Source organism: Ceratotherium simum, chromosome 28 (assembly GCF_057802395.1).
Source record: "Ceratotherium simum simum isolate JZ-2026a chromosome 28, ASM5780239v1, whole genome shotgun sequence".
Taxonomy (NCBI): domain Eukaryota; kingdom Metazoa; phylum Chordata; class Mammalia; order Perissodactyla; family Rhinocerotidae; genus Ceratotherium; species Ceratotherium simum.
Window position 1 is genome coordinate 37072965 of NC_141927.1, and position 27429 is coordinate 37100393.

Below are 27429 nucleotides of genomic sequence, written 5' to 3' on the forward strand. Positions count from 1 at the left end.
ATTTAGAACTCAGATTTTATTATTCATCTGTGAGGACAAAAGAAAATAAATAATCAGTCAAATCAAGATATAAGAAAGTATACTCTCCACTTACTTTTTTTTCGGTGAGGAAGACTGGCCCTGAGCTAACATCCATTGCCAATCTTCCTCTTTTCGCTTGAGGAATAGTGGCCCTGAGCTAACATCTGTGCCAACCTTCCTCTATTTTGTATGTAGGACGCTGCCATAGAGTGGCTTGATGAGCGGTGCATGGGTCTGTGCCTGGGATCCGAACCCACAAACCCCGAGCCGCTGCAGTGCAGCAGGGGACCTTAACCACTGTGCCACTAGGCTGGCCCCCATCCACATACTTTTATCTTAATTGCTCAGGAATTATTCCAGCATAGTGAATACAAATCAGACTAAAGAACTCAGGAGAGAGAAATAGGAGTACTTAAAAAATACGGCCAACCAATGAAATTAATGAAATGTATGGTCAATTCTAAATAATCTTTTCTAATGCTGCTGTGAAATAAGAAAGGATTTCTAAAATAACGTGTGCAGCATGCATGTGTATGAACACATTCTCGTGGCCAAAGTGATGGATCTAAAATTCCATGTTTCTTTTTAACAAGATGTAGTTGTGTGGAAGTTGTAAAAGCAAAGTCATGTTTAGTTTGTTATGCTGTGTTACAAAGTAAAGGAACAACAACAAACACAACCTATATATATATATACATATATATATATATATATATATATTTAACAGCAAGGTAAGAAGATTTGCCTCATCAGTTATCACGGAAACTATAGAAATTGAGACGAGCAGCAACAAACAAAGAGAACCAAAAACCTGAACAGAGAACCTACACACAGACCCACATATACATGGAATCTTAAGCTATAGCAGAGATAAAATGACAGATCAGAGGGGAACATAGCAGCGCTGGGATGACTGGTTGTCCACACATACAGCAGGCATATAGCAAAGAGTACATTGGATTTGCTCCTTTTATCATAAACATAAATAAATTCATTCCAGATAGATTAAAAAGTTAAATGTAAAAGACAAAAATTTAAACCTTTTAGAAGAGAATTTAAGAAAATATTTACTAGGAGTAAGGAAGAATTTCCTAATGACATAAAATTGGGATATTTTATGATAAACTTGATTTCATTAATATAGGACTTCTGTTTATCAAAATAGACCATGAAGAAAAGGAGAAGCCAAGTCACAAACTGAGAGAAGATATTGTCACACATATAACTGAGAAAAAGATCTGTATCCTGAATATATAAAGTCCTGGAAATCAGTAAGAAAGATAAACAATCAAGTAAAATAGTGTGTGACAGACATGAACAGATATTTTACAGAATAGGAAAGATAAATGACCAAGTGCCATATGAAAGATGCTAACCTTTATTAATAACCAGGAAAATGAAAATTAAAACTATAGTGGGATAACAGTGACGAAACTGAGAAATGTTGCAAGTTTGACATTACCAGGCATCGGCAAGAACTTAAGGCATCGGGATCTTATGCACCGTGGGTGGTACAACCTCTTTGAGAAACTTTGTCATTATCTGGAAGCATTAAAGATATACATCCCTCTTACCCGACATGTGTGTGCCACGAGGTGTAAAACTATTATTTATAAGAGAAAAAACAGGTGAAGTAACTGTAGAAATGACTGAACTACAGCTGTAGGAAGTAATGTGGGTGAATCTCAACATCATTCAAACTAATATATTGTTTAATGATCATATATATGTGAATTTTGAATGATATATAAATAGCAAGAAAATAACCAACACAAAATTCAGCAAATAGATACTCCTGAGGAGCAGGCAGGATAAACAACTAACAAGAGGCACAGAGAGGGTGGCAAAGGTTTCGGTAAACTTGTACTTCTTCAATTGGGTGATGGGTAAATAAGTATTTATTCATGGATATTCCTCAAGCTGTAAATAGAGATTTCATGTATTTAATTAATATGCATATTATATAATTGATAAAATATTTTTAATAACTAAAAAATGATGAAATGCACTTCAAAATGTTCAGTGGAAAAATGCAGTGCAAACCTGTGGCCCTGTACCATGCTGCAGATTCTAAAGAAATGTTCACACTGCTTCTGAAAAGCTCCTCAGTCAATGTTTTTGCTCTAAGAAGAAAAACCACATACTTGTCTCTGCCAACATATCTGAGGCCAGGAAGTGTCAAAGTGTTATTTGAGTATCAGCAAGGTAGATGTGTTTGATCAGTAGGGTACCTTCCTGTCATGGTGTGAAACCCACAGGTTAGTTTTTCCTGTTTTTAGTCCAATTTTACATGAATTCATGAATGGTTAATACCCCAGTCATAACAGAGAAATAATTATGTGTTCATGTCCCCAAAGTCATTTACAAAACACACAACAAATTGGCTTAGGCATAAAATGTGGTCAATTTTTATTCATTTGTGAACAAGTATTAATAATAATTCTCTGATAATATATCTCTGCAATGTGTCTAAACATAATATAAATACTGTTTAGATAATGTTCAAAATAAATTATTAAAAGATAAATGATAAACTAGGAAAATAATTTAGGACATTTATATCAGATAAAGATCAGGATTGTAATACAAAATATGTTCCACCAAATCAGTAAGATGATCAATCGGAAAACATAGGTAAAATATATGAATAGTTAAGTTAGAGAGAGAGAGATTTGAATTGATAATAAACATGCAAAAATGCTCAATCTCTAGAATAAACAAAAAAATGCAAATTATCATGATGAAATATCTGTTTTTGGCTATCAGTTGGCAACAAATTAAAAAAACCCATTAATATAGCATTAGTCAAGATGTGGAGGAACAATCTTGAAAACAGGAGAGCAAACCAGTACAATCTTTTTGACAAGCAATTTGGGAATATCCCTTAAAATTTTAAATATGCATACACTTTGATCCGATGATCTCATTTTAAGAAATTTATCTTGCAGAAATACTAAAAAGTGCAAAGATGAATAAGCGAAGGTGTTTACTGCAGAAATTGCAATAGCAAAATAAACAAAAAAGAAAAAATATAACAAAAAATATAATCCCCTAAATAGCCATTAATAAATAGATCTGTTAAATAAATGGAAAACTATGAGCCATTAAATGACAATATGTCTCTCTCTCTCTCCCCTCTCTCTCTGTATATACATATACCTTTGCTACATAGTTTCCTGAAAAAAGGTGTTTAACAGTGTAAAATTATATATTTGATGTATATAAATACATAATTTATATAATGATATAAATATACAATTACATATATAAATATATGTATAATATATAATATATAAATATATAGTTAATATATAAATTTAATATTTAATATATTTTAAATTGCATAATTGTTTAAAATTTATAGATATTTAGATAGCTAGAAGTAGAGACCTTGAAATTTTCATGGCAATTATGTCTAAGGAGTCATACTGAAGCTAGCAAAAACCATTTTCTACTTTATACATAACATCTGTATATGGTATTTTTTACAGTGACATTCTATTATTTTTGTATACACTTTTTTTTTTTTTTAAAGATTTTATTTATTTATTTTTCCCCCAACGCCCCAGTAGATAGTTGTGTGTCATAGCTGCACATCCTTCTAGTTGCTGTATGTGGGACGCGGCCTCAGCATGGCCAGAGAAGCGGCGCGTCGGTGCGATCCCGGGATCCGAACCCGGGCCGCCAGCAGCAGAGCGCGCGCACTTAACCGCTAAGCCACGGGGCCGGCCCTATATACACTTTTTAAATACCTTATTTTAAAGACATCATTCTTCTCTAGAAGCTCAGTCTAGTGGGAGGGTCAGACAATAATAAAGGTTAATAGTAGCCCTTTTTAAATACTATAATGTTGGCACCAGGAAAGTAGTATGTGACAAATGCAACAGTCATTCAGCTAATAAAATGGTGGCTAAAGAAGAGTTATTGAGACCAAAGTGTGGAAATACTGACTCTCGCTCTTGTGTCACTACTAAAGTATCCTCAATCCAGCCTCTTTCATAACTGCACAGAGAGAGATTATAACCAAAGTCAAGAAAATCAGGAAATCAGGCCAGCTCACTTGCGAAGGGCAAAAGAAAACTGTTTCATATTAAGACGAAATCAAGCTAAACTGCTTCTGCCAAGTGTTTACTTTCCATCTTACAATGAAACAAATATGAAATCAAGTTGATTGCCTTAAACTGACGGAAATATTAAGTTTAGGACTCACTCTCTCCCTAACCATTTCATCTTGTTTGTAGGAAAAAAACAGACCCATTACAAAGGTTTTTTGTTCTTTAATCCATTAAAAAAGAAATTATTTGTACCTTTGCTTTGAGGGGAGAGCCCAGGGACTCTGGAATGTGCAGGAAGTTTCCAGAAAAACCTCTAACCAAGAGAACATTCTCAACTTGGACCTTATTCCTTTACCTTAAAGCTGCACTGTACGTACCCTGCAGCCACTGGTGGCTATTGAGCCCTTGAAATGTGACTAGGACAAATTGAGATGTAAGATACTGGATTTTGATGACTTACTATAAAAAGGGATTGGAAAATATCTCAACATTTTTTACACTGATTAGGCGTTGATGATATTTTGGGTATATTGACCTAGATTAAATATATTATTAAAAGTAATTGCTAGTTTTAAAATGTGGCTGTTAGAAAATTTAAAATTACACGTGTGGCTCTCATTTCTATCAGGCAGTGCTCATTTGAGAGAGCAGGGCTGTGGTCAGCTGAAGTGAAACCGCACCCTGCCTCTGTGACTCCGGGCAAGTGTCTTACCTTTTCTGACTTTCAGTTTGTCTTGTGGGTTCTCTGGAAGACGAGTACCATTCTGCGTGGGAAGTTTTTAGCATCCTGCCTTGCACACTCTTGAGTAAGAGCCTTATAGTAAATACTTAATAAATAACTGCTGTTATAATTCTCAGGCTGGTTCCCGTTAAAAAGGAACATCTCAGGAACACCCCGACCCCCTCCCACACACACGCACGCACGCACACACACACTCACAAGCCTAGCACATATTACACAAGCAATTCTGTCCCAGAGCCATTTCTTAGGAAGACCAGGCAGGCTGGCGCCCTGCCGACGGATATGGAAAGGCTGCCCCCTAGCGGACAGCGGAGGAAGGATTCTGTCGCTGAGGCTCAAGCGCGAGCTGCCAGGACCCTGGGCGGGGGGGGCACCAGTCTCAGCCCCCTCCGCGGGGTCTGGAGCTTAAAGGGGTGCACAAGACGTCCAGCGCCGCCCCTTCTGGGGCTTTGCGCCCCGGAGAGGCGCACCTGGAAAGATCTAGCTCAAGCTGTGTCTGGAACCGAGGAAGAGATGGGGGGGAGGTGGAAAGCCGAGGAGGGGGGTGTGCCCGGCAGCTGGAGATCAGAGGTTGGTTGTGTCAAGCAAGCCAGGCAGGGCTGGGCCAAGCAAAACTGGGAAACGGGTAATATTTGTTTGGGTGGGGCTGTCAGTAATAACTGACTTCTCTACAGGGTGTTACTTTCAATAAAGAACCACCTTTAAACCTCGCGGTGACACATTTTGACAAGAGGAAATGGGCATGGAGAGGTGAAATGACCTAGCCAGCGTCCCTGGGAAGTTCAAACACGGGCTGAACAACCACTTGGCCCAGCTCAGCTACCTCCCTCTGGAGACTTGGGCAAGTTCCTAACTCCACTGGGCCTGGCTTTGCTTAGGAGTTAGAGAGAGTAACGGCCACAGCACGGGGTTGTTATTAGGGCTTGAGGATACCAGTAAGCAGAGACGTCTTGATAGGACAGGCTTGTAGAAGTTGCCACGGGAGGCTCCTGTGAAATAAATGGTCTCAGTCTTGGGAGTTAATTATTCTGGAACACTCTAACCAAGCTCTCACTTTAGTGATGGTGACTGGTGTCTGGCACAACCATGGGGACAATTTGGGGGCTTGAGTGGGGCAGTTAGGTACCTCCTGAACAGTATCGTCTGAAATCCCTCCTACGCTGCAGGGTCCTAGCATCAGGGGAGAAATGGGTGTACATGGAGGCTCTTAGTTCCTTCATTGAAGTGGAACCCGTTCCTTACACCCAAAAAGACCCGTCAAGTCACAGACCCCTATGTCCATTCCCACTCCTGCAACTGATAATTCTCTCGAACAGATGCCCCTCCTGAGCTGCCAGTACCTCAAGAGCCACCGGGAACGGCGCCTGGCCCACTTGGTCTTGAGCTTTATTTCCACGGGCTATATCTGGCAGGAAGGAGAGACAAAGCCCGAAGAGGTGAGGAAAAACATGAAGGTCATCTGGTGGGTCTGCTGAGCCAGGAACACACTCTGCTTGGCACTGTCCTGTTTTCCTGGAAAATGGGTCCTTTCCTATTCTTTTCTTGGGTATGAGTTGAGGGAGGGTGAAGGGCCCGTTTAAATGAAAGACTTTTATTCCCTGACTAGGAATTTAATTTTCTTTAGAAATGGTAGCCATTTCTCCCTTTCATTAGCTTTCAAGTCTGTTTTTTCCGGCACCCTCTTCCAAGAATGCTTGAAGAGTTGCATTTGAAGACAAGTTCTGAGAGCTCATAAAATAGCTTGCATTTTACAGCATTGTGTATTCTTATACACATATGCTATCTTGATGGATTTTCACAATCTCGTAAGGTAAGTAGAGCTACGTACTCTGTGCCCATTTGACAGAGAGCTGAGGACTAGGGAAGTTAAATTCCTTGTTTAAGGACAGATGGCAAGTTAGTGAAAAAGCCATGGCCAGACAGAGACCTTCTGAGTTCAGGTTAGCTTCCTTCCCCGGAGGCACACGTTGACATTTACAACACTAATCTTTATTTTTTTTCTAATGATGCTTTCTTTCTACTGATTATTGATTATTGATTATTGATTAACAATTCATTTAAATCTCTTCAGAATCTTTGCCTACCTTTTTATAGTTTCAGCCTGAACCTGGAGACATGAAATCTCTGAGTTCCACAGCCCACAGTATGAATTATGACTCCCTTTCATCTTTTGTAAATGCACCGTTTCCAGGAGTCAGGGAGCCCGCCTCTTCTGGACTCCATGGTTAAGTGAACAGCCCACGCCTGTTTTGTTTGCCTGGTTGATCCTATTTCTTACTGTTCAAGTAAATGCAGGAGACTCCCCTGAGAAAAGGAAAGGAAAAGAGAAAGGAGAGAGAAGGAGAGGATAGAGCTGCTTCAGACATTTTAAATGTCAGTACATCTTACTTCAAAAAATCGTGCATCCGATGTTGGAAAGTTTGAAATCTAGGCACACGACAGAACATCCCCCTGGGTTTCTCTTCCCCTTCTGCTCTCTAAACATAATGCTAACTGGGGGGAAGGGTGGAGAAGGGTGACAGAGGAGGAAGCCTCCAGCTTCGAGGTGTGTCTGTGTACTTTCCCCAGCTCGGATCATCTCTTACTTTCTTTGTATACTCTCTGGCTTTTCAGCTAAGAAGACACCTCACCTCTGCACTGCCCTCCTCATCCCCTGCGTCCCGAGGGAAGCTAGCCTTACATCTGAACTTCAGAACTCTTTAAAGCTCTTTAGTGTTTTCTACCTGAGGAATGGTTCCGTCCCAAATCCATCTAAAGAGCTAAGGGGAAACAAAGGCAGAAGCAGGGCTTTGTTAGAGATACTTCTGTCTTAAGGGGAAGTAAAAACGGAAGTGAGACCTGGGAGCAGGAGAATGTTCTTCTGGAGTTAGACTCATTTAGCCTTGTCCACGAGTAGAAACCCCACACTGTGGCTCCGGGTAGCTTTTCTGGATTTGTGGGCAGATAAGGCTCTTCAGGGTGTTCCTCAGATAACTTGGGGGGTGAGTGAGGATGGTCTCGAGGTGACTTACTTGAGTTGTTACTGGGTTGGACTTATGAAGTGAGTGACAGTCGGCTGCCACACAGGATGAAATGTTCTGTCCTCCCCATTCCGTTCCCTGATTGACACTTAAACACACACACACACACACACATATATAAATGCTCTTAGTTTTATACACACACATACATCTACATATTATGTATATATGTCTATCTATAGATAAATGGATAGATACAGAGATAAAGATTTTTTTCTCACTGCTCGTCAACTTAGCCCCCAATTCATGCTTAAAAATGCCCTTCTTTGAACAGTCAATTTTCAGGGATTATTTTATATTATGTATGTATGTATGTGTTCCAATTTTGTAATTTTCACATATATTTTAGATGGTATTTGTAAACAGTTTATCTGCTAGGTTGTTAATGAGAGTGAGGTGTGTGTGTACAGGTCACTCACATAATTCCAGTTTTAGCCCCAGGTGCTTTCTCTACCACAGGATTGTTGGAATAAAAGATAACCATGATGACTTCCTCTGCTGCATTCTTTCTAGAATATGCTAATTGTCTGGATTTATGTCTGAAAGGTTCTGCCGAGAAATCTTGCCATTCCCTTTGTTGAAGTCTCCAGGAACTTGGGGCTCCCTCCTATCCTGGTCCACTCAGACTTCGTGCTGACAAATTGGACCATGAGGAATCCAGAAGGGTAAGGAAGGGAGAGAGTGCTTTGGATTTGAACAGATTGAAACTCAGTAAGGGGCAGTCTTGTAGCTTTTACTCTCCTACCAGAAAGGCCCAGGTGTTTTCAGCTATTTTGTGATTAGAGATGTTCATGTTTATTGTCTGCTTTATGGTTCCAAAGAAGGGGTGACCTTGAACACAAGTACACAAATCATAGTTCCCACAAGTTTCCTCTCAACTCACTCTGAATACACTGGTGCAGGCTAGTTTTCTTGTTTGCTTCCACATCAAATCTGAATTTCTCAGCCTGACCTTCAAGCGCCTGTATAATCAGACTTCACTCATTCTTTCTCACCAAATTGTTTACTGTTCCCTAGCATGCCCTCCATTCAAGTCAGTTAGGACCAGGGACTTCAGTAAGCGATCATTATACAGTGATCGTAAATGAAGGGTTGTGGATGAACTGAGAGTAGGTGCTCTAGGTGTGTTGGATTGAGAATCTGATTAATGATGCTATCTATTCTACCCACCTGGCACCATTCCTTTGGAAGCTGGGCTGGGAATATTGGCATTTGCCTAAAAAAGAAATAGCATGAGTTTTTTTTTGTTTTTTTTTTTGTGTGAGGAAGATCAGTCCTGAGCTAACATGCGTGCCAATCCTCCTCTTTTTTTTTGGTGAGGAAGACTGGCTCTGAGCTAACATCTATTGCCAATCCTCCTCCTTTTTTTCCCCCAAAGCCCCAGTAGATAGTTGTATGTTATAGTTGCACATCCTTCTAGTTGCTGTATGTGGGACGTGGCCTCAGCATGGCCGGACAAGCGGTGCGTTGGTGAGCGCCCGGGATCCGAACCCCGGGCCTCCAGCAGCGGAGCGCGCGCACTCAACTGCTAAGCCATGGGGCCGGCCCCAGCATGAGTTTTTAACAAGCAAGAAATTCCAATAAATGGAATGAGATGTAAGAGTTGAAGTATTAAATTTTCCTTGGAACTTCATTATCACAACCAAATTTATTTCAGGCCCTAGATGCAAGAGATAGTACTTTCATGACTTACTAAAATAGTTTGAAGGGACATTTGAGTTAGATGAGAGGAAGAACTTCCTTAGCATAAGTGTTAGGAGTAACTACAGGGTTGCCAGAGGAGATGATGAGACTCTGCTTTAAGGGATTAAATACTTAGTAAACAACATAGCTTTTGGGCCTAATTTATGTGCCCCTTGGAGGAAGTGAGATTGGGCCATCTCTTCTCTCTAAGGACTTCTCAGCCCAGGATTTTATGTTTTCTATAATTATTAATTAAGATCCTCGACCAATTCTGCTTTAACAACAAAATTGGCAAGCAATATTCCCATGGAAAGCTGCTGAATCTGGCTCAGGATTTGGATGGAAAGAAATAATAAATATATGTGTGGAAGTGGTTCTGGTCAAGACATTGAATATTGAATAAACTGTATTTCTGATTCAAACAAAAAGAGAGGCGGAGGGGAGGTTGAAGGGAGAGATGGCTGGACTAGGATGGTAAAGTCAAAAATACAACAACAAAAAGCTAGTCTCTCAGTGGGTGAGAGTGCAGGGCTGGTTTAATCCCAGAGATGCAGACACAGTCCTGGGGTGGAGTAGGTACTCTTCCTGATAATTATTTTTTGGAGTCTTTTAATATGCCAAGTACAGAGTTAAGTGCTATGAAGAAATGAGAGAAATGGAAGCAAAGTACACCCACAGTGGTTAAAGAATGAAACAAAACAGTGCATGACAGTCAAAGAGTGACACGAACAGTCTTTAGGTTTTCAAAGAAACTACATTATAGCAGGCTTTAAAAACCAGGAAAAAAGCTTGGTGAGAGGGTGGAACTTGATCCAAGGTAGGTGCTAAAAGATGAGTAGAAGTAGGATAGTCATTAGAAAAATGTGAGTTTCAGGTAATTACAAAAATATAAAAGGAGTAAGATAATTGATCATGATGGCCATAACTAAATGTTTTGGGACTGATATATGAGTTGAGATTTGGCTCACTCTTTGTCACACAGTGACCCACTGTCTAGTCACAACCTGTGACATCCAAAGTGTGCATGGATGTGTGTGCATCTGCATTTGCATACGAGTGTGCATACCTGTGTACATGTGACCCCAGAAGGCATATCTGGTTTACAAACTGATTTGTTCTTTTCTTTCTCTTTTTGTGGTTGTCAATAACTGAAATTTGACTAGACCCATGGATATTGGGTAAGTTCTCTGAAATCCTTCACTCACTTTAGAATTCACACTAACTTTAAAAGCTTATAATAAAACAAAAAAGAAAGCATACCAAATTGTATGTATAGTATATGACCCATGTAAAAAAGCCCGAAAAAATAAGGCTAAAAAGAAATGTGCCGAAAGTTAACAATGGTTGCCTCTGCCTTGTAGGGATTATGGGATTAATTTTCTTTACTATATTTTCCAATCTGTAAAACAGACTGGAAATAAACAAGTAAAGTGCAATGCAAGAAAAAGAAATTCACCAATTCTCTAATTCTCTGTGATTCTTTGAAGTCTAATGATCTGAGAAAGATCTCTCATGTCACCATAACTTCTAGGAAAGGCCAAATTGCAGGCAGTGGTTGCTATAGCCACATGAGAATTCCGTTGAAATGTCTTGTTATTACACGAACTAGAGCTCGTGGGGCAGGTCTGGTCCAGACATCCTCAGGCTCCTCTTTCCCCAGAGAGCAAAATGAGCCTCTAAATTGATGTTGCCTCTCCCATCACTAAACCTCAGCTCAATAAGGGGTTCAGTATAAAACCTGCAGCTCAGGACATGGAGGAATGGACGGGTGGAGACGCCACTTCCCACGCTAATGTAACTGCTGGAACTGTGGGGTTCCTGACTTATTTTCCTTTTGTATTTGTTTTTTATCTCTTCTCATGTTTAATATATTAGAGGCAGAAGTGATTTACGCAGTGAAATTTTTAGGTTGTGTAGACTAGATCTACATCTGGGATATTTGAATCTGTATGATAACAGATCATTTAAAAATGATTTCTTTGTAACAGTCTTCCAGCTCTCACTCTATTATACAACATTTGGGGGGAAAAAATGACTGATCAGAAAGGGCACTAGCCTGAGTTATGAAACTGTATGAAACCAGCTGTATGATCTTGAGGCTGTTTTGCTTCTTTGGGCCATTGTTTCCTGCCTGTAAAAAAGGAGCATGGAATTAGCTGTGGCCTGCGGTCATTGTAGCTCCGTGCTTCTGGTAGGAATGGTGTGATGGGCAGTAGCCTGGCCCTGTGAAGAATTGCAGTGCCCGCCCACTCCTGCTTCAGCTGTTCCATTGGGCGGGTGGTCCAGAACCAGCAGGGCCATGCTAGACTTTGAGAGTCCTCAGGTCAGGTGAGCTTGGGCCTGACGAGATCTATTCCCTTGACTTCCTGAATGTTGCTGAAGGTGGTGCTCATCCTCGGCTGTCCTGTGGAGAGGAAAGAGTTGTTTGCTGATTCCACCTTGCACTTATGGTTGTCTAACTCTGAGGGGACCTGTGGGCCAAACCTCTCTAACCATGTGGTCATCTCTTTTCCAAGGAACTTGGATACCATCATCTCACTTCCTGGGGGAGAAAGCCTGCGTGGTTTTATACTGGTGACTGTTTTGGTGGAGAAAGCAGCAGTACCTGGGATTAAGGTATCTTCTCACTCACAGCACTATTTTGTTTCTAAATGAGAAATCTGTCTGAGCTTTACTTCCCACCCAGTCCCTCCCCCTGCTGTGAATTAGTCAATATAGATGAACACAGGCCTTGTCCCACTTGGTTTATGTCTGAGGAAAGAGATCTAAGTTCTTGCCCACAGAGATATCTCCCTTTCCTCAACTCCTGTAAACCTTGGAATTGTTGAATTTGTCCACTCAACAAACAAGCATTGTTCTGGGCAATGGAACATCAGGGGAACAAGACAGACATTGTCCTGGCTGCACGGAAGCTCATAATCCAGTGGAGGAAGATGGGTCCATATATAAGGGTAACAGGAAAAGAATGCAGTGTTGTGTGAAAAGATGTCTAAAACTTAATCCAGGCCTGAAGGGTCAGGCAAAGCTTCCCAGAGGAAATGAGAGCTAAAGTTAAAACCTGAGTAATATATAGGAATTAGACCGAGAGACAGAAAGAGACAAACAGACAGACATATTCCTGGCAGAGAGAACTGCTGTATAAAGGCTCAGAGGAAAATAACCATAATTGAGATTACCTATCCCTGGGTGCCTGCAAACTTGAATTCCTCCAAGGGTTAGGCAGCTGACAGAAAAGACGGGGATAAGACAGAAGATGGTGGAGCAGTGGGTGATCCGCTAAATCCATGTCATGCCTGAACATATTTAGGGTAGGTTTACGTCTTCCCTCACCACCTTCCCTGGTAAGCGTATTTCGAGGGCTTACTGTGTCCTCCGCAGGGTGACCAGTCGTGGCATAATATAGCTCTGTCTTTCACTCCCAAAAATGAAACTTTATGGTCCTTTTATCTCTCATCCATGTGTTTAGTCCATCAAAAGACACACAATAAAATATTGGTCTTCCAAGTATAGCTCCAATCAGGTAGAAACTGCTAGAGACAGAGAAGGATTCCTGATGGAGGGGGCTCTGGAGCTGGAGGCCCTACAGAATATGTCTGATTTTATGTAAGACAGAGCTCAGGAATGAGGGTGTCCTAGGTGGAGATGATCATAATGTGTGATAAATTCAGAAGAAGGAAGGAGCAAAATGATAGAGGTAGGCCCCTGAGAGGTATATTAAGAAGTACAGTCAGTGGAAAGATCCAGAAAAACCTAACCAGGGGTCTATCCCAGAGGGAGTTTCCTTTCAGGCATACCTCACCGGAAGTCTAGTTTAGGAGCATTCCTGGGGGAGCCTGTCAAACAGCCCAGCAGTCAGAGGGGGGCCCTTCCCCAGGGTCCCCACAGCTCTGCAGCTCACTCCACCTCAGCAGACTTTGGTGAATGCTAATGCATTGAGTGAATGAATCTCCTCCCCAGGCACTTGTTCAGGCAGTGAATGCCATCATGCAGCCCAGCCAGGACTCCCTGCTTCAAGCCCTGCAGCACCTGAGACTCTGCATTCAGGACATCACCAGAACCTTAGGACGAATGCATGGTATGGGGGTCCTGAAGGCTGACTGCTCTGCTGGGGGGAAAGGAGCCTGGAGGTTGGGCAACATCCACGAGATGATGCTGGTGCATCAGCTTTGTTTTAAGGTAGCCCATTGCTGTTCACGTTACTGGAAAGGGATCTCTCAGTTTGCAGGGATATTCTGCTGGTTTTGTCCTTCTTGTCTTGCGATTAGAGTAGTTCCTCTCTTCAGTGGCCATACATTTCTTGGCATGTTGAAGTCTTGCATGAAGCTTGGGAGGAGGGGATGAGGCACACAGCAACGTTGGTTGCACCTGCTCCATCCAGCAGTGTTAGGCTACTGCAGGGCAGAATGTGATGAGGGAGTTTGTCCTTACGTTCTCTAATGCCCCTTTCATTCTTTTCTCAGGTGGGTGGAGATGACTGACCTTGGCTTTAGGCCTTATCTGATGGCCCTCCTGGTGCTCCTTCTCTGTGGATAGCACAGAGATGAGTTGTCAGAGGTGTGGCCAGTTAAGCGGCCCACCCTTCCTGCCATTGGTTAATCTTGTTCTGGTGACTACATTCCTTTTCCAATGTCTGGGCAGCTCTTCAACTACCTCTAACAGAGAATCTAAAATACGTATCTGGTGTGTGTTTAAGGAAGGTGTAGGAGAGGAATGTGATCTATTTATCAAGGGAGAGGCACCTAAATTTCCCTGACTCCTGCTTCACTGAAAAAAAGAGGGACTCTGGGAAAGCAGAGTGTTTACAGGAAACAGGAGAGGAGGGAGGGAGAGGGAGACAGGTGGTGCCAAGCTTTATTACTTTTGATTAAAAGAGTAAATTTATTTGTCATCTCAGGCTCTGCGCCAGCAGAATTCCATCTGAAGTCACAGGGTTATGTATTATTTCCATTCAACTTCCCTGTTTTATATTTTAGATTCACATTTCCTCCATTTCCCTGAATTTTAATTTTAAAGTCTTCTTAATCACATCAGTAGGTCTTCTGCCAAACAAGCTCTCCACACTTAGTGAGATAGATTTTAGTTCTGCCAAGATACCCTGCGTTTGTTACTCAGGGTATCAAGACCATTAGAGGTACATGGCAGGTGTCTTCAGATCTGTGAACGGGCAGAAAAGTGAGAAGTTTGGAAGGTTGTAAGTGGCCCTCCACCTGACCCAGCACATGTTACAGTAAGATGGCATGCCTGTGTCTGATTGTCACAGGCTTTCCTAGTGTCATTAGCAGAGTCACTTCTTCAGCCCAGACCAACTCCAATGCTCTCTTGATCAGCCTCTGCAGGAGGTCTGATAGTCTGGGGAGGTGCCAGGGCTATTTCCCTTGTTTCCCCCAAAAGCAAATTTTCCCACACAGACATAAATTATTTTGAAGGTTTTACTATTAGTCACTACAGTGAAACAGATGAATGTTTCAGCCTGCATTTTCCCAAGATGGCGACAACAACATCTGCCATCCTATATGGTCCTTTGTGATGAGACCTTGACACTCCTCTCACTTCGGGGTGGAGACTGTGTCCCTGCTTGTGACGTAGGGGGGCTTGGTACATGCTTGTAATCAATAGAATGCAGCAGAAGTGACACCACATGCGGTCGGAGGCAGGGCTAGAAAAGGCGAAGAAGCTGCCACCTTGTATACTGAGCCACCATGTAAAAAGTCCACTTACCCTGAGGCCACTGGGCTGTGAAAGAGGACACCAAGCCACACAGAGAGGCCGTGGGTAGGTTCTCCAGTGGCGCCTGGCACAGGAACCAGTAAGCCCTCAGATGATTCTAGGCTCCTACCTTTAAGTCATCCTCAATCTTCAAGTCTTCCCACCTGGGTCCACCTGGGGACCCAAACACTGTGAAGCCGAGACAAGCCATCTCCACTGTGTCCTGTCCAAATTCCTGACCTGCAGACTCCATGAGTGTAATATAACGGTTCTTTTAAGCCACTGAGTTTGCAGTGGTTTGTTATACAGCCATAGTAACTAGAAAAATGAAATTATAAAAATAATAACAAATACTAGAAACTTCAAGGTTTAAGGAATCACACAAATTTTTGAGTCATTGTCTCTGGTTTATAGTTGCTAACTTTCTTCTGCAAGATACATAGAACTTGACTGAACTTCTTCCCTCTGCCTTTTGTTCCGCAAAATGGAGCTTACCAAAAATTCCTTCTTTCTGAGCTCAACTTTAGCAAGAGTTATGTGCTCTCCTCCTTTCCTCCATAAAGACCTCCTTTCCAGGCACGTAGGTCTGAAGTCATGCCCAAGGCAGAGGAGAAGGTACCCTTCATTTTAGGGCTGCAATTCACATTTCTGAGGACCTAAGTCACTAAGCCTTTGCCCCGCCAACACATGATTTCCACGTCACAGTTTTACACAGCTCTCACCACTGACTGGAAAATACATAAAATTCATAGCCTGACTCCCACAAGGTAGAAGTCCATAACAACACTGCACATATGGACCATCCCCACTTCACCGTGCTGCAGGATCCATGTTTAGTCTTCCTTCTGTGGTGGTTTACAGAGAACTCAGCCCAGTCTAAGCTTTGTGCTCCACTGGAAGGCTAAAATACATTCAGGCTTTCAAGCGTCTGGGTTATACCGGCGTGTTTCTTGACAAGCTTATTAATAGCTTCTGTTCTCTAAGAATTAATTTTTTCCTCGGAAAAGCTGAGGGGTAATTTTCTCTCCAAAAAGCCATGGAAATTTTTGCCTTGTATTTTCTTCTGAATCAACACAGTTTCCAGCTTCTGCTTGACCTATTGGTAGCCATAAGAATTTCTCTATTAATGGTAACGAAGAGTCAAAATATTTCCTTCTCACAGTTTGATGTGAGTTTAAATCACGTTTCTGAGTCAGTAAATTGGTGCTAAACTGTAGTGTGAACTTCTGCTGCCGTCCTCTTCTGATTAGTTCAATTAATTTTGTCCAAGGAATTTTCCTTCTTAACTTGTGAACTTATTCGTCTCAACCTATCTAGAAAATAAACACCGAAATTCTTCTCTACTAAGTGCCGTGATAATACGACCACGTTCACGCTTCCTAAATGTCTTCACTCATAGATTAGCTACACAGTGATCTGCATGTACCCAAATCACCTGAACCACCATCTCATCCCTTAGTCCAGTTCTGTCATGTCAGCATCCAATCTGGAGCATGCACACTCACACATACACAGAACCAATTCGCAAAATAGTGACGAGTTTTATGAATCTTCACAGAAGAATTCTTAGGAATATAAGGAAGAACTTAAATTACATATCTTACGTCAAAAATATCTAAAAATCTACAACGATTATTACTGTCGTATATGGTTATGAGTCACTCTGATCTGCTTACGTATTTGAGCCTTCTTAGCTCTTGACTCCTTTGTACGCATTTCTTTAGCCTGAAGTGTACCTGCAGGATTTCCTCTAGTGAGGGTCTGCTGCTGCCAAACTTGCTCATTTGAAAATTACCTTATTCACTCCAATTCCTGAAGGATATTTTTGCTAGCAGCTCTTTTCTTTCAGATGTTGAATAGATCAGTACAATACCATCTGGTTTCCATTGTCACCACTGAGAAGTTACCTGTCAGCCTGACTGTCACTTGTTTGGAGGCAATCTCTTTTTCCTCTGTCTGCTTGTAAGAGTCACTCTTCATCTGTCTATCTTCTGCGTTGTTCAGTTTATTACATGTAGGCTTCATTATGCTTCTTTAATTGATGTGATTCAACACTCTGGACAATTCTTAGCCATTAAATCTTCACAAATTGTCTATGCCTCCTTCCCTTCTTCTCTCCTACTTGAACTTTAACTGAGAATCTTAGACCTTTCCACTCTATTCTCCCTTCTCTTAAAGTCTTGCTGTTATTTTCCATCTCTTTTTTTTCTCTGTGCTGCATTCTGGATTAATTCTTTGGATCTAATTAATTGATTTTCTCTTCAATTACTTCCAGTCTGCTGCTAAATATGTACATTGAGTAGATTATTTTATTTTTCATTTCCAAAAGTTATATTTTATTATTTTCTTTCTTTCTTTCTTTTTTGTGAGGAAGATCAGCCCTGAGCTAACATCTGTCGCCAATCCTCCTCTTTTTGCTGAGGAAGACTGGCCCTGGGCTAACATCCGTGCCCATCTTCTTCCACTTTACATGGAATGCTGCCACAGCATGGCCTTACAAGCAGTGCATCCCTGCGCGCCTGGGATCTGAACCCGGGGCAGCCGCAGCGGAGCATGCGCACTTAACCGCTACGCCACTGGGCCTGCCCCCATATATTTTATTATTTTCTGGGCCTGCCCCCATATATTTTATTATTTTCTGGGCCTGCCCCCCATATATTTTATTATTTTCTGATTTGTAATTTTCTGTTACCTATAGATATTTTCACGCTTCCTTTTGGTTTTCTGAAACGTAGTAAGTGTGGTTGTTTTATAATCTGTGTGTGATAATTCTAATATTTGAAACTTGTTTCTGTTTGCTTCTTATTTCCTTTTTTCTATTGGTTCTCATGTTTTTTTGTTTGCTTGATTTTTTTCCACTATGTAAAGGTCACTGTCCTTGAAACATCGCTTGTAGGCAGTCTTTGGGGATTAAGGTAAAGAAATATGTATATTTAGTGCTTCCTTATTCATGGGGACACTAAAATCCTGGGTCATCTTACATCAAGTTTAGCAAGTGAGGATCCATGTAGCAATCAGGCAACTGAACTTGGGCTGAAACTGTGCAAAAAATGGTCACAACTTTTTAGGGACAGATTTTTTTTAATCCTGCTTTGCTCGGTGCCAAGGTAACCTTAATTTTGTCTCCTGTGGCAAGCAGGGGTGGGGTGGGAGCTCTGATTCACACTGAAGTTGAGGGCATGTTTGGGGCTCCCAGGTTAACATAAGGAGGGTATCATGTAAACTTCCTCACCACGGCTGAGGCCAGAGCCGTACTTCTGCTCCCACATAACAGAGAAGCCACCAAAACCAAAGCCCAGGTGAACCTGGATTGGCAAATGCCTTCATGGAGAAGCGGCTTTGCCACTTTATTTTCTGCCTCCCTCTCTGGGTTCCTGCTTTCCCTTAAATTTTTGTTTAGGGGTTCCTTGCTGTATTTTCAGTTCTTTGATGCCCTTAAGAAGTTTTCATGTTTTATACAGCTTTTTGGTTATTTTTAGTGGAAGGATATGGCCAAATAAAATAACACTCCGTTACCACAAACAGAAGTCTCTGTCTGGAATATCATTTGCTTCTCTTCCTTTCTGTTCCCACCATCCCTTACTCTGGACCTGGCTCTCATCATTGCTTGCCAGGACTCCTGCAGTAGTCTTCTAAATCCTGTCCCTCGTCTGCCCTTTACCTCATCTGCTTCATTCTCTACACAGAAACCTCAATAGACTTTTAAAATGCAAATCAAGTTGCATCATTTTTACTCTTAAAACTCTTCAGTTTCATTCCCAGCACGGTCCAGTACGGTAACCTCTAGCCACATGTGGCTGTTGAACACTTGAAATGTGGCCAATGTGAAACTAAATTCTTAGTTGTATTTAATTCTAATTAATTGAAATTGAGATTTAAAAACCGAATCAGTGTAAAACAGTTTTTTGTTAAACATAGCTTTATTATTAGGAAGACTACGTTTCACTTAATTGTTGAAAATTTCGCATCCAAATTGAAATGCACTATAGGTGTAAAATAAATTTTTTCTATATGTATATACACAGGATTTCAAAGACATTACCCAAAAAATCTCATGAATAATTACATACTGAAGTGATAATATTTTGGATATTTAAGGTTAAATAAAATATATTATTGATATTAATTTTGCCTTTTTTGTTTTTTGAAATTTGACTACTAGAAAATTTAAAATTACATGTCAATCACATTGCATTTCTATTGAACAGCACTAGTTAATCTGTTATTCTAAGAATAAGGCCAAAATCCTTTAACGTCTTCTGCAAGACACAGCAGGATCTGACCCTAGACTATTTTAATTTTAATGTAGCTTTATTGGACACCATGTTTCCCTTCATTGATTCTTTCTGAACTAGCTTTCAGTTCATGAAAAGATCCTTCTTCCATTTCAAGGCTTGTTTATGCACTATTCCTTCTGCTTCAAACATTCTTCCCCACTCACCCTCTGCCTAGTTAACTCCTGCTTATATTCAGATTTAAGCCCTAGTCTCGTCCAGGCATATATAGCTGCTTAAACCCTACCAACAGTGCTACCAAACCCAAAAATAGGGGAAAGGGCTAGAGCAGTGACAGCAGCTGAAGAGATGAATAAGAGCCATCAAGGAAGAGGACGGAGGGCTGGTGGAGTTTAGGTATGATCAGAAGCAGAAGGAGGTGTCAAGGATGTGTGTGTGTGATTTCAAAGCTGGTTAAAAGAAATCATGATGCCTCTGGCAAAGATCTTCATCTGGAGGATTGAATCAAGTTCTGCTTGGTTGGTCTACTGATTTTCAAAGTAAATAGAGAATACAGGAAAAGGTGGTGAACTTGCTTCGAGGCATGTCACATTTAACATGATGGTGAGAGATTCCAGTGGAAATATGTGGGTTTAAAAGTGAGAATTACACAAAAAAGATGCAGTTTGGCGGTCACAACCATCAGATGTTTAGTTCGATTATGCATCTACAATGCTTTGTCTTAGGTGTCATTGGCTGCGTTACTTCCCTGAGTGGGACCATAATGAACATTAAGAATGTAATGCGAAAGCGATGCAGTAATTCTGGGCCTGTGGTTTTATAGGACTGACCCAAAGCAAGGATTTGCTGAGTTTTGCTTTGTTTAAAGGTCACTTCTCAGTGTAAGACCTAAATCCCCACCCCTGGAAAGTTTAAAAAACAAGTTTCCTTAGGTTGTCCAAACAAAACAAAAATGCTTAGGACACAAAATCTTCATGAGATGAGTGTTAACTAATCAAAAACAGGCATTATATTTTTCTTGAGATACACTTGGATTTAAAAGAGGAAGATGCTTGACCACTATGCTTTGTGTTTTGCTGAACAACAACAGCAGAAACATTGAAAGACATCTAGCCAGGCACTAAATGGACCAGGGCTTGGCGCTCTGGGCAGAATGCAGCCCCCGTGCCATTTTCCCGCTCCACTAGGAAGCACAGGGAAAGGTGTGTTCTTAGATCTGCTGTGTTCCCTGTAAGATAATGTCACTGGCTTTTAGGAACCACCCTTCTGAGCCAAAATGTACACACATTAGATCCAGAAACAAGAGTGCTTACGTGATTCTCATCCCTTACCAGCCCCGTGATAATGGAGGAGGAAGTTCTCCACTGGGTATTCTCTGAACAGTGTTCAGAGTCAGTCCCCAAAATATATTCCCTACTAGTTTGCTGGAAATTTCTCCTTGACAAAATCAGCTTTCAGGGAGATGAAAAGAATAGTGGATTCAGAATCAGAAGACTGGATTCTAGCTCTGACTATTAATAGCCACATGACTATAGGGCCCTAGATTCTTATCTTTTTTTTTTTTTGTGAGGAAGATCAGCCCTGAGCTAACATCCGTGCTAATCCTTCTCTTTTTGCTGAGGAAGACCGGCTCTGAGCTAACATCTATCGCCAATCCTCCTCCTTTTTTTTTTCCCCCAAAGCCCCAGTAGATAGTTGTATGTCACAGTTGCACATCCTTCTAGTTGCTGTATGTGGGACGCGGCCTCAACATGGCCGGAGAAGCAGTGCGTCAGTGCTCACCCGGGCTCTGAACCCGGGCCGCCAGTAGCGGAGCACGCGCACCTAACAGCTAAGCCACGGGGCCAGCCCGATTCTTATCTTTTTAATAAAATATTTAATGTATATACAATATAGAATAAATAAATTGAATATATAGAAAAATTATAAAATAAATATCCTCATACCCAGCTTCCAACTTAATAAATAGACCTAAAACTTGGAAACCTTCTACGTGCTTCTTTTCAACATCATTCCCCTAAATGTTTCTTCCAGTTACCATCATTCTGATTATGATATTAACCATTCACTTTCACTTTTCAATAATGTCACCATTTAGGGATTGTTCCTAAGCAGCATATTATTTTGGTTTGTTTATTTTTGAACTTTATATACAAAAAATTAAAATGTATGTTTTCTTCCTGCAGCTTTCCTGTTTCGTTAAGGGTTATCAATGTTGGTCATATAGACAGAGTACATTTTCGCTGCTATATAGCATCTTTTCGTATAGACTATGATTTGTTTATTCTCCTGCTTATTTTTGTTTTGTTTTGATTGGTTTTGCTATAACAAGCCATGCTGCTGCTGTAATTATTCATGCACATGGCTCCAGGTGTGCTCAGGTGGGGAGTGTAGGTGCATCTGCAATTTTGCTAACTAGCACCAAATTGTTGTCCGAGTGTTTGTACTAACTTGAAAGCCCACTTCATCAACATTTAATATTGTCAGCTTTACCCATGTATTCATTCATTCAGTTATTGATTGATTGATTGATTGTGTGCCAATCTGGTATGCTCTCTTTTTTTATACTGTAAAGCTTTTTTTCCTGCAGCCTTATTGACATATAATTAACATAACATTGTGTAAGTTTAAGGTGTACAACTTGATGATTGATACATGTATATCTTGAGAAATGATTACCGCAATAAAGTTAGTTAACATATCCTTCACCTCACGTAATTATCTTGTTTTTGTTTTTGTAATGGTGAGAACATTTAAGATATACCCTCGTAGCAACTTTCAAATATACAATACAGTATTGTTAACTATAATCACAAGGCTGTACGTTAGGTCCTCAGACCTTTTCTTCTTATAACTGGAAGTTTGTATCCTTTGACCAACATTTTCCCGACCACCCAGCCTCTGGCAACCACCAATCTACTGGTTTTATGAGTTTGGCTTTTAAAAATTTTTTTAGGTTACACATATAAGTGAGATAACAGTATTTGTCTTTCTCTCTCTGACTTATCTCACTTAGTATAATGCCCTCAAAGTTCATTTGTGTTGTTGCAAATGGCAGGATTTCCTTCTTTTTTATGGCTGAGTAATGTTCCATTATTCCATTTGTGTGTGTGTGTGTATACACACACACGAACACACACACATATACGACATTTTATTTAACCATTTATCTATCGATGGACACTTAGGTTGTTTTCATATCTTGGTTATTGTGAATAATGCTGCAATGAACGCAGCGTGCAGATATCTCTTCGAAATAGTGATTTCATTTCCATCAGATATATACCCGGAAGTGGAATTGCTGGATCATATGGTAGTTCTGTTTTTAATTTTTCGAGGAACCTCCATACTGTTTTCCATAGTGGCTGTATCAATTTGCGTTCCCACCAACAGTGCACAAGGCTTCCTATTTTTCCACATCCTCACCAGCACTTGTTATCGCTTGTCTTTTTGATGACAGCCGTTCTAATAGGTGTGAGGTGATATCTCATTGTAGTTTTGGTTTGCATTTCCCTGATGATAGTGATGTTGAGCATCTTTTCGTGTACTTGTAGCCCATTTGTGTAGCTTCTTTGGAAAAATATCTATTTAGTCCTTTGCCTACTTTTTAATCAGAATATTTGGGTTTTTGCTATTGAGTTGTATAAGCTCCTTATATATTTTGGATATTAACCCCTTATCTGATATAAGGTTTGCAAATATTTTCTCCTATTGATGTGTGTGTTGTTTTCTTGATTTCATTGAATTGTCTTTCTGTGGGTTTTTTTTTTTTTTTGTAGTTCACTGAGCTTAAAAGAGATTTTGAATTCTTTATTAGGCAAATCACAGATCTGCATTTCTTTAGTGTCAGTTACTGGAAAATTGTTTTGTTACTTTGATGGTGTCAAGTTTCCTTGATAGATCCTGTTCCTTGAAGTCTGCATTGCTGTCTTCACATTTGAAGAGGCACTCACCTCCTCCAGTCTTTACTGACTGGTTTCAGGAGAGAAGTACCTTCCATCAGCGCTGGTAGGGCTTCTGAGGCTTTCTCAGACCTTCTATGGGCCTGCCTGCTCCACACTTCTCGCTCCCCCTTGTGGCAGAATTCTCACTTGGTTTCCCCCTGCAAGACCAGGCTCAGTGCTGACATTCTCCCGTGTGCTCTCCCTAAGGCAGCACTGCATGCTCAAGTATGTGTGCCTCCCCCAGTCCCGCAGAGTCAGCCAGCTGCTGGACAAGCTCACTAACCATCTGCAAAGGCTCAGTCTTGCTGTCATCAGGAGTGTGCACAAGGAGCTGGCCACAGAGTGGGGTGTGGGTGTGTGGGTGTGCGGGTGAGGCACCTGAGCACTAGGGGTGCCCATGGTCCAGTTGCGGGGATCTTCAGGTGAGGCATCCCAGTGGCTCCAGGGTGGGTTTCTTGCTGGAGTCTGTGAGGTGGTTAGTAGGATCCGCATCCCTACAATGCCCTCCAAGAGCACTGTCTGACTCTCCCAGCCGCTCCCCCCCTCCTGGTCCCCAAGTCATGCAGCACACCTCAGGATTCCGGATGGGGTGAGAAAGAAGTGGGTCTCTTTGGCAGCACTCCGTGCAGCAGGGGAAGCCTGGCACTCACTCTCATGCCCTCACTTTCCCTGTGGGAGAAATCACAGGTGGAGAAGGTCTCTTGGCACTAAGCTGTGCCACCTTGGGGGAGGCGTGACGTGGGTAAAGTGAGGTGTTCATCTTACCCTCTTCACCACAGCCAGTCTTGGATGTTTTTGCTCCAATGGTATGCTGGAACTCTCCACTGGACTCCTGGGCTTCCACAAAGGCTCCCTTGCCCATGGGTGATTGTCTAAATCAGTGTTCTTTGGAGGGAAGATAACAGAAAACTCTTATTCTGCCATGACAATGACATCACTCCTGCATTTCCCTGATTTCTAATTAGTTCACTATCTTCTGTGTGTGTGTGCACGCGCGCGCGCTCGTGCGTGCTCACTTCTCATGTCCCTCTTTTGTGAAATGAATGTCCTTTTTTTTTCTAATGGTCTTTTATCTTTTATTTACTAAGTTTTATTTACTACGATTTTTATAAGGTTTTTGTGCACTCGGGAGGCTGATATTAGTTAGTTATATGTGTTGCGAATGTTGTGATTTGTCTTATGCTTTTTGAAACCAGCAGTTCTTAATTTAAATATCATCAAAGTATTGTCATTTCTTCTGTAAAAGTCTATGTTTTAAGAGGTCTTGCATAAGATATTATTTCATAGTTCATCAATATATTTTCCTGCATTCTCTTCTGAAACTGTTTTTTTGTCTTTCACATTTTGGTCCTTAATTCATATATAATTGTTATCTCTATATAGTATGACATAGGGAATAAATTCGATTTTCCTTCTGTGAATAATTACTATTCTGTAATATGAACACAATCTTACATCAGATTTTCTTAAATGACTGGAATTATTTCCAGGCTGTCTATTCTGTTTCATAGTCTGTCTGTCTTTCCCTCCACCAGCACCATCCATCTGAAGAACTATAGCTTCATAGTACTTCTCGTTTTCAGATAGAGAACCCCCTCATCTTGCTCTTCTCCAGGGGTGCCTGCCCTCTCTTTGACTCTTGCCTTTTGTATAAATGGTTAGAATCAGCTTGTCAAATTCCACTTAAAAAATCTCTGTTAGGAATTTTGCTCAAATTGCATTAAATCTGTATATTAATTTGGAGAAAAATTATATGATTTTGATATTATACCGAGTCTTTCTGTCTTATGATCAAGGCAGGTGGAGACGTAGAGAATAGCATAAAAGCATTAACTAAGGTTCCTAGATAAGCTACCCCAAATCATGTCTTCATGTTGCTGGATAGTCTTATTCTGTCACAGGGCCTGAAATTTATCCAGATGGAAAACTCTTCTTTAGATATATTTCTTTTCTTACATATTGATACTGAGTTTTCTTGTCTATGAACATGGACAAGTTTTTCTTTAATTTTTAAAAATTTCTGTCAAGATAAGAGACTTGGATATCTTCTGCTTTATTCATAGTTACTTTATATTTTTGTTTCTAGTGAATATGGTATCTTTTGATTTAACTAACTCCTATCTGTTTGTTGCTGGTTTACAGAATGAAATTTATATTTGATATTAACTTTGAATCTAGCAGCTTGGTAAACACTCATTAATTCCAATGATTATCTGCAGGTTATCTGAGTTCTCTATGTAGAAATCATATCATTTGAGAATAATCTTGTTTTGTTTTTTCATTTATAATACTTATAACTTTTATTTCTTTTTAAATTTTTTTTCTTCCTTCTGGGTAGGACTCTTAACACAGTGTTGAATGAAAGTGCTGATCCTTGTTTTGTTCCATATTTTAAAAGATGTATTTTATATATTTCAACATTACTTATAATAGTACTGTAGGCTTTCTGTGGATTCCTTTTATCTTTTTTGGTGTGTGTGTGAGGAAGATCAGCCGTGAGCTAACATCCAATGCCAATCCTCCTCTTTTTTGCTGACGAAGATTGGCCCTGGGCTAACATCCGTGCCTATCTTTCTCTACATAAGGGATGCCACCACAGCATGGCTTGACAAGCGGTGTGTCAGTGCACGCCTGGTCTCCGAACCTGGAAACCCTGGGCAGCCGAAGAGGAGTGCATGTACTTAAGCGCTGTGCCACCGGGCCGGCCCCTGTGGATTCCTTTTATCCATTCAAGGATGTTCCCTCCTGTTCCTAATTAGCCAAAGTGTTTTGTTTGTTTTAATCATGAATGGATTTTTTTTTACATCTATTGAAATTTCTTAATGTCAAAATTAGTTTACATCTATTGAAATAATCATGTGATTTTTCCTCCTTAAATATGGTAAGTTGGGTAAAATATTAGATTATTGCCAGTCATTACCGCTTCAGCAAAAATTTATATGTTATATTTAGCATTTTTATGAGAACAGAGTACCAAATGGGAAAGACCCAGAGATTGGGCCTAGAAAAAAGCCCAACACATGGGGCATTGTCACAGAAGAGCAAAGAGAATGTGACACCACTCAGGAGCACTGGGAAACCCTGAGGCCAAAGGAAGACATGAATTATCCCAGCCCATGTGGCTTCAGAGAGAGTAGAGATGGAGGACCAGAGACTAAGGTGATGGTAGAAAAGGGAAATTGATGGTATAGCGATGTCATTATTTAGGTCTCATAAAAAAGATATTTCTTTTTCTCTCAGCAACAAAGAGACATAGACAGGAATCTTGTTAAGAGAAACATGCCAGGTCACAGAGCGGCCCCATTATGTGAAGAAGAGAGAACAACCTTCAAAAGTTGATGGAAAGACATGTACACATGCAAGGCCCTGCTTCCTTATATACAGGTTAATAAACTAGTGGAATCCATTATCCCCAAGCATTGGCTTAGATTCAGAAATAGCTGCACAGATTGATGACCGCGGCTCAACACGGAGCTGAAGGAACCTGTGTCTGCCAGGTGTGGCCGTCCCTCTACACCCCTCTGTCCTTTTGACTACACAGAACTTCTCTCGAGTGTGGACGGCTTCAGTTCTCCTCTCTTATGAAAGCCTTTAGAGAGGGGATTCTTGCTCTCAGCTTTTCTCCTTTCCACTTCCCACATTCTCTCAGACATCAGGTCTGTTTAAAATATTAATTCTTTAAAGATGGCCTTGATCTCTCTTTTCATTTTGGTTATTACATACAGAAAAAGGAAGTACCGCAAACAGAAAAGGGCAGCATTTGGAGCAGTTTAAAAGTTGTGTCAGCGCCAGCGAGGGGGACTGCGGAAGAGAACCTCCCATTCCCTCCTGCTGCCTTCCTCCAGGTTCCTGTGCAGATCAGAGGGAGCGGCACCCGGGGCGGGCAGCAGGGCCCGTGCTCGTGTCTCCAACTGCTCCTTTTCGCCTGTAGTCAAGTTCACGTTGTGATTGCCCTTCCAGATCACGTAGATCCAGACGTATTTTATACAGTCATCCGGGTCTTTCTCTATGGGTAAGTACAGT

General features: G+C 41.0%; 1 protein-coding gene across 1 annotated transcript in view; it reads left to right on the plus strand.

Moving 5' to 3' along the window:
- Nucleotides 1-27429, plus strand: part of IDO2 (indoleamine 2,3-dioxygenase 2) — a 55241-nt gene that overhangs the window by 18902 nt on the left and 8910 nt on the right. Inside the window, 6 exon segments of the mRNA XM_014795924.2 lie at nt 6135-6254; nt 8385-8503; nt 10685-10699; nt 12038-12137; nt 13479-13596; nt 27367-27418. Coding sequence (XP_014651410.1) covers nt 6135-6254; nt 8385-8503; nt 10685-10699; nt 12038-12137; nt 13479-13596; nt 27367-27418 — 524 coding nt within the window.